Raw genomic sequence first — 8,702 nt, 5'->3', positions numbered from 1 at the left:
TGACAATCTAAGAAGTAATGTGGAAACAGAATTAGAAAACTGAAACACAGAACAAAAAATGTACAAGTTAAACTACTTCTGAGGCAGATCTACTGTGGGAATTTTAGTCATGTGAGGGAGAGCATTGAAGGAATCACCAATGCCAGGCATAGACTCCTATAGGAAATAGGGATATACATATCGACACCATTGCAAATATAGGGTTTGATCCTGCTGTCCTTATTCATGTAAGTGTCCATTCAGTAGTTTTATCTGTGTGCATATGGCAAGAAAGATTAAACTCATAATGAAATTAAATAAAAAATGTACACACACACTCTCCAGCCATTACACAAAAGGTACATCACATCACCTTATTTTCACACCCCTTGAGCCAATTCTCTATGGCTCACTTCTGCACTGGCTTGAACATCCTTAGGATCAATCAGCTTGGTGCAGAGCTGTGTGTGTGGGAGCAAGAGGTCAGGATACCTTATAACACAGGGTCCAGATTTGGCCCATAATATTTAAAGCACAGCCACAATCATTATCACTCAACAGCCAAAATCCATATGTCTATGTCTTTCCTTTGCTTTTTTTAGTAACTGAAATTTGACACAGGAGTTTGTTTTGCTTGTTTGTAACCAGCTAATCCACTTAGCAGAAACAGGACAGATCTAACATCTGCATAATTTCTCTTTTCTTATTCATATTGCAGTGATGAGTGTTTTGTGCAGCAAGAATTAGTTTAATTTTCTCTTTGGTGCAGTCATTCAGGAAATCTCATTCACAGCACATACTGTTCCTTTTATTTTTTTGCAAAAAATGTGTACATACCGTTTACAGATATATTTTGGGAAATATATTTGCAAGCTCTTATCAACAGAGCATTCAGCATGTAATCACGTTGGTCTGATATTTTAGGAGTTCCTGTGTCTAGAAAGGTATGGAAAATCTGACTATGATTTATATTGTGTTTGGACTTCCTGAGGCAGTTTTCCCACTGCCGTTCAGTTTTAGTTATATCATGAAACAAAGCTCCTTGGTTTTTATCAAGAACCAACTTATAGCAAACCATGTGTTCTGGCATGTAGTGTTGTTTGCCCTTGAAGTTTAGTTTCTACACAGCTAATTAAAATATAGACAAAGTTTTCTTCTAGGTAACAGCTCCTTCAGAACTACTGGCTAGTTCTGCCAACATTCAAAAGAAAAATATGCCTAGGCCTATCTCCTAAATTACAATATCATTTACCAAAATTTTAAAGGAAAGGCTTAGTAGGCCAAATGCTGCCCTCACTTACACCCATACAGCTCAGTGTTCTAGGAAAGATTTTGATCCTTCCTAACTAAGATTAAAGGCCAACTTTTCAAAAGTGGTCTGTAATTTTGGCTGCCACAGTTTCTGGATGCCCAGTTTTAGATGGCTAGGAGCCTGATTTTCAGAGTTACTGAGATCTGTAAAGTAGGCTCTATGCACATAACATTTAGACATCCAAAATGAGAAGCCATTTTTTTAAAATTTGGGCCCGTTAGTCATCTTCTCAGGAGGACAGGCATGAATTCAGTGGCAAAGTGAGCATGGGAGAGTTCTCCGCAAGAACGCACAAATAAATATTTCTGCCAGTGAGCATCAACTGAAAAGTCATTTTGCAGAACAATAAGGTAGTATAATGGAATTCATTAAACAGTATTCAAATTAAGCAATAAAACAAAGCATATTGTGCACTAATAAGCTGTTAATGCATGTATTGGGCCTCATATGCATTGTGAGACATAAGAGAACCACCCAAGTGAACCAAAAGCCTTCTATTGCAAGGCTCTGCTTATTGTCACTGGGGAATATTTCAGAAACTACAGGAAATAGTTTAGAGTTTTACCAGTACTTACTTTGAACAAACAAGCATCATGCCAAAATATTGCCTCTTTTTTCAAGGATAGTGATGCATAGGGGAAAAAATGTGCCAGATATAGAAGCCTTTGCTTAGTTACATTAATCCAGCAAAACTCCCATTGATGGAGTTTGTCAGAGTAAGGACTGAGGGAGCTTACTGGTCAACAGTTCTAGTTAGGCCAGAACAGGACCAAATTTTCTGCTCTCATTCCCAGTGGTTTGTCTCACTGTTCTGAGCAGCTAGAACTAAGCCATGATTTCATTGTAGTGTCCCCTCCAGGCCACTACAAGCTGCAAGTGATCACTTCAGAGGCAAGCTTTCTTCCTGCTTCCTTGCTGTAGCTCACTATTCACTTTGCTGAGGCTACTGTACACCTGACATAGCATCTACTTCTGCTCAAATCTGGGGTCAAATAAGAGAGTCCACCATCAGCTCTCTCCCTGACTCCAATAGTGATACCCAAATGGTTAGGTGGGTAATGGAAAGAAGTTCCCCAAACATGGGGACACATCATAGGACAGGGCAAGTAACAGCTACAATTAAAATTACTAACCCTGAAAGAGTTAGAGCGGGGATTATTTCTCTGTTTTTCCAATATATTTACTTTGTGAACCGAAATACATTTTGTGACAGTCTCACTGTTTTCCCTGTAGGGATACAATTAGTCAGTTCTGTTTGAGTGGGTCTTATCACAGCTGAAAGGAACAGAAAGTTTTTTTATACCCCCATACATTGAAGAGGGTGAGGAGGGGTGATCTCAGGTGTAGTACTTGAAACTACTTTTAATTGATTTTTTTAAATGGACTAGATATCAAGGGTATGCCCCTTTAATCAGCTGAACTAGTCACTAGACATTTTATTTCTACTGAGTGGCTTGAATAGAATTTAATACAAGCTGACGACAAAACCATGCCTTCTAAATTTAAAGGCTAGTTTATGTACATAATGAAATCTCTTTTTGCTTGCAAGGAACATGTTCACAAGGCTTGGGTGTCAATTACCTGATAGAAATAGTATGTATATGAAATGTTCATTGCTAGTCCGCTTCCTTTTAAGGAACAGTTACTGAAAGTAACTGTTTTACTTCGTAATTCTTATTTCTCTAACTACCCTTACACCTGGTTGTCCAGGATATAAGGAGTTTTTTGTTTTTTTTGCTTGGTGCTCAAAAGGATCATTTTAAAGTCAAGCGCACAGTACTTTAAGCTAGTGTAGGTTTCATAATGCTGTTACAAAGTTGACATGTTATCTTCCTTGCAGGCTGATGTGATATGCAGTTTTGCACGTTGTGCCATCACTAATCACCACCCATTGTTTCCTTTCGGAAGCATTAATTCCCCCAGTATCATAAGAATGGAATCCTGTTATCTCCTGGCTTCTGGGAATATAATGCATGTTACCACTTTAGCTTTCTTTCCCTTGTGAACTGTTTTCTCAAGCTTAATACTAAAATTATTAGTTTAATTAGTTTAATTTAAGAGCATTGGGACAAATTCTCTTTGTCTCTTTTGGCTTCAGTCATGTTGGACCATGAAAGAATTGGGCTTATTGGTTTCATATTTTACATCTTTGACTTTACAACTAACTTAATGCTGTTTAAAAAGGTAACTCTTGTCATTTTCTGGGCTGCTTTCAGCCTTTCTTGAATCAGAACTCTGTATAGATGTATTTATACCAATTTCCTAATATATTTACAGTGTTCTTATTTCTTTAAAGTATTGTCCAACTAATCAGAAATAGTGGGGAAGGAAAAGAGGGCAAATGAGCTATCTGTTAGTTTAAAGGCATCACTTGGCATTGCTTTCAAGATATGAGCAGCTGTGTTTTGTGCTACAACCAGATGTACACCGACTCAGTTACCAAGAAAACAAGCAGCACTAAAGGTATGAAAACTGAAAGCCAACTCTGTTTCATGTTTCCTCTATTACAATGCCCAAGAGGGCAGTGGTAGAGGATGCTTTTGCAGATTTTCTCAAAATGAATGTATATGCACACACATATTCAGAATCATGGTGTGCCTCTTTGATAAAATGGCAGAAATACACAAAAAGATTGGATGGGATGCAGTAAGACCGACTGTCTCCAAAGAGTAAATTCTTTCACCTTTATACAGACATCCATTAAGGCTTAGAAAATTATTGCACATGATCACTGTAGTCTCCAGCCATGCCAACAGGAGCTGGAATAAAGAGGAGGGCAGCACTTGTTATCCAATATTATTAACACACTAAGCTATTAGAGCAGCCCCTTTAATTGGGGTTAAGTAGCACCTGATTTGAAATACTGATGAATCAAGTACTGCATATGTAAGTCTAATCAACCATCTTTGCTAGAACATGCTGATCACTAAGGGAATGGAAACTAATTTGAAACAATAAATAAGGAAAGGAGAAAAATTGAAGGGGAAGGGCGAGGTAGCTGCCCAGCCAAGTAGCTTCCTGTCTGATCTATTGAGAGTGGCTTTTTTTAACCTTTTCTTTTTATGCTTGTCTATTTTCTTGGGCGCTTTTATACTATGTGGATTAAAGGCATCTCAGACCGTTTAGATGAGAAATACCAGTGGTCGTTATGTAAAGTGCAAATATAAGTCATCTCTGACCAAGCTGCAGCAGTGATTGCGTAAAATCAGAGATTCTATAACATCTCTCCCCACAATCTAAACTTAAAGGTAGCTGTATTGCTTTTCTGAACAACATGTAATAAACAGGCTGTCATAATTATAAGTTCAAAAGCCCTCATTGTCAAGAAGTCAGAAATATATATTGCCATCCTTGTGCACTGTGGTAAACATCATCTCCTTTCCTTTTAAAGGTAGTTGCTTTACTTTGACAGGAAAGCTGATAACATTAACACCACTCTTTCAAAGCACTATACTAGAAGGACGCTGCTCTTGCTGACAGAATTGGAGACAAAGTGGTTAAATCTCTTCCTAGTGCTTTGAAGATCTGAGAAATAGGTCCCTGACTTCAATGTACCCAACAGAAGTAAAGATGGGTCAACCTAGTGGTAACACTTTGTGATACTGTTTGGTAGACTTGAACTTGCACACATTTCTTGAGAATGCAATGCCTCTGAAGGGACATTTGAATTGTATTCCCTGTAATGAGCTCATGTGATAGTTATGACATAAACATGACTTTACTTGCCATCTTTATTCAACAGACACTTATCCATCCTCATCACCAAACAGGAATAATTACAACTACTGCCAAGCAATTAAAGAACAACTCTGATGACTTGCAAGGGGACCAGGACTTGAGGGTTAAGAGCTCAAACCTCCAGGATTCTGAGTACCTTCAGCACCCACCGAAATAAAAGCCAACATAGACCCTCAGATTAATTTGGCTCAGTTTTAATACTACTGCATCCCCCACCCAGTGGTTGTTTAACACATATCCACTAGTGATAACATCAAATGATCTCTGCTAAGTGTGAACTGAACAGGGCCAGCATTAGGAGATCTACTGCCCTAAGCAAATGCCCAGAGAGCCACTTGTACCAGATCTCAGTCACCCATGCAAAGAACTCCACAAAGTTTTGCTGCTTTTAAATGTAGCCATCAGTGGCCCTCTTGCTCAGCCTGTACAGCCAGCCCTCTGCAGGGGCATCCTTGATGTACTTTTTGTCAAGGCTGGCTGAGAGCAATTCAGAAGCAGAACTACTAAAGAAGGCTTTATATCAACTGTATGATAGTTCCATAAATGATTAGCTGTCCTGTCCCCGTCTCCCCTTCTTCCCCCCCCCCCCGGTTTTGTAAAAGAGAGTTCTAGGTTTTTTTAGCTAAGGCTTCAAATTTCCATTGAGGATGTGCCGACCTTAAATAAATCCATAACTTGGCTACGAAATACAGGGTTTTTTCCCTTTTTCATCTGACTTTTTACAGTTTCATGGTGAGAGAAAAGGGAGAGGTTTTTTCTGTGAGCTCTTTATTCCCCAATGACTCTCCATAGCATAGACCCATCCCATGAAAATAAATTAAGTCTACCACTGCTGGAGGAGTTTGTGGTAAATCATTCAACTGGGTGCATGGCAAGGTTGGTAAATGATCACTCTCTGGAGTATAGAGATGGAAGTCCTGTACTGTGGCTTAAATTGACTTTCTTGGCATAGAAAGAGTAGGCTATTTTAACAGAGGCCTTATATTAATGGCACAGTAAATGTTTTTGTTTAATCATATGAAATGTCCAGTGTAGCATGATTATCATAAAATACTGGTGTACAGCTATACACACCTTTGATTTATCTGGAAAATGATTGTCACAATCCATTCTGTCTAGGGAATTGTCTTCTGGCTCAGTTTCTTTCAGAATTACACATAAATGAGGTTCCAGTTAGTGGCAGATATTTCAATTAAGACTATATTCTTGCTCTTTAGACTTCAGTATTTAGCTCTGATGCTCTGTCCAGTAATGTCAGCTTTGCTGGTGGGACAGAAAGCTAACAGTAGAATTTTGCTTGACTGATTTGCATCATTGGAGTAAAAGTGAGTTTGAGAATATCTTACTTACAAAAATGTAGTAGAATTATGTTATCCACTTGCACCACTAGGGCACTTCTGCTATATTTTAATAAGTGCATAAAAAGATACATAGCGATGGGATATAGTAAAGTTTCTTAGGACTTTGGATGCAATGACTTCTGGTAAAAGTATTTCAAGTCACTTACTGAACTCCTTTCAATCCTATTTTCATTTCCTGCTGCTGACTTTCTCTTTTTTTCTTTCTTTCTTTGTCTATTGCAGTGGCATTAATAAACTCAGTGCTGTACTTGTCATTCAGACACTAATGTGCTAACACCTATTAATTCTTACTGTTTTGGAATTAAGCTGCTCCTGATTTCACCCATTTTTACTGGTCTAGTTCACAAAAATAAGTTCTATTATATGGAAACACAAAACACTAATTCAGGCTTTGCAACAAATAAGTGAAATATGTTTTTCAATATCACTTTGAAATAGAAGTCAGTTTAATTAATGCTAAATTATAATCTAAACCCCCAGGGCTCTTATGACACCCATATACACATTAAATAAGTTCATCATGATTAATATTATTATGTTATTTAACAATAGAATGAAACCTGATTTTACTATTTGAGAGCGTATTTATATTAAACAATCTATCTTTACCTGCTTTACTCTAATCATTGTATTATTTCCCCCAAACACAGGTTTTTGATTTTAGTCTGAGGGAAGAAGATGTGGAATTTTTAGATTCTTTGAACATCAACAAAAAACTGATTCACCTAACCTATCCAATATGGAAAGGGTAACGTCAAACCAGATTGTTCTAACCCGCAACAACCGAAACACGAATACATTTTGAACTGCACAAAACTGTTTCACATCTACATTGTTCTATTACCTTTAAAGCTCCTGTCAGTAGCTTATGATATTGATTATTATATGCACAAAGTGAATTAAATGTGGCTTAGTTTCTCTCTCTCTCTCTCTCTCTCTCTCTCTCTCTCTCTCTCACACACACACACACACACACACACACACTTCTTAATAATCTCTGATGTCCAGGTCTTTCTATAATATGTGCTTCGGATGGTTTAAGTTATTCTGCTCAACCTCACTGTATTTGAATTCAGCTGCTACTTTTTGGGACCCTGCTTCAGTCAAGACTTGGACTCATTTATACCGATTGGAGTTTTGGCCCTGCGGCCCAGATTTTCTAAGGTATTTGGGCACCTAAAGATGGAGATAGGCACATAGTGAGATTTTCAGAAGCATTTAAGGTGCCTAACTCTCATTGAAATCAATAGGAGTGAGCACCTAAGGGCTTTTGAAAGCTGCATTTTAAAAATCTAGATATCTTTAGAAATCTGACTTTAATTTCAGTGGAAGCAGGATTGTCTCCTGAATCCAGCTTTCAGTTATGGGCAAAACTCCTTTTCACTTCAGAATACTATAACGTATTCAAAATAATTTTCTTAATAAAAAAATAAAACAGTACTTAGTACATCCATCTGTGCTTTCCATGAGGGAGTAAGTAGCCCTATTCTATTTTACAGATGAAGAAACTAAGAGGTTAAGTGACTTGTGCAAGCTCATATAGCAAGTCAATCACAGAGCTGGGAATAGAACCAATATATCCTGATTTGCAATCTGGGATTCGCGCCATTGGACTATGAGCAGAGTGCTAAATTCTGATCTTTGTTACATTGGTACAAATCCAGAGAAACTACTGAAGTTGGGTGTAGTTACACCTGGTTTACAGTGGTGCAACAAAGATTAGAATCTGACTCAGAGTCTCCATTCTGTAGTTGACATTTCTCCCCTTTTAATTTCTTTTTGTAAATTCTTCCAGGACACTGCAGGCTATTCTCTGAACTCTTCCTCAGTTGGGCAAAGCTACACTGTTGGCACTCTTACAAGGACCATCAAGTCCTGACTTACTTGAAGGAACAGCCCTGATAGCTCTCATGGTGCCTGATCGCCAGTCTTCGTTTTGTCTTATTAAAGAAACACACACTTTTTGCATTCAAAGACTCAAAGGTTTGACTGCACAGATGATTGTGTGCAAAAAATTGTGGGCAGTCTGCAAAAAATGTACAGAGTGGATGGGGGGGAGTCGCACTCAGAGGCTTGCTGTGTGAAAGGAGTCACTGATGCAAAAGTTTGAGAACCATTGCTCTAACTCTGGGGTCGGCAACCTCTGGCATGCGGCTCGCCAAGGTAAGCACCCTGGCGGGCCGGGCCAGTTTATTTACCTGCTGACACTGCAGGTTCAGCCAATCGTGGCCCCCACTGGCCGCTGTTCGCCGTCCCAGGCCAATGAGGCGGCGGGAAGCGGCGCGGGCGAGGGATGTGCTGGCCGCGGCTTC

General features: G+C 38.7%; 1 protein-coding gene across 1 annotated transcript in view; it reads left to right on the top strand.

Moving 5' to 3' along the window:
• The window catches only part of LOC112108752 (uncharacterized oxidoreductase ZK1290.5-like), a 91,613-nt gene extending 84,299 nt beyond the window's left edge, over positions 1-7,314 (top strand). Inside the window, exon 6 of the mRNA XM_029912439.1 lies at positions 7,022-7,314. Within this exon, the coding sequence (XP_029768299.1) occupies positions 7,022-7,142 (121 nt within the window). The 3' untranslated portion in view covers positions 7,143-7,314. The remainder of the gene's footprint in view (positions 1-7,021) is intronic.
• Positions 7,315-8,702: the final 1,388 nt, after the last annotated feature.

Source organism: Terrapene carolina, unplaced genomic scaffold (assembly GCF_002925995.2).
Source record: "Terrapene carolina triunguis isolate 2854851 unplaced genomic scaffold, T_m_triunguis-2.0 Scaffold211, whole genome shotgun sequence".
Classification (NCBI taxonomy): domain Eukaryota; kingdom Metazoa; phylum Chordata; order Testudines; family Emydidae; genus Terrapene; species Terrapene triunguis.
The sequence above is the reverse complement of the archived record's forward strand: the minus strand, read 5'-3'. Positions and strand labels throughout refer to the sequence as shown.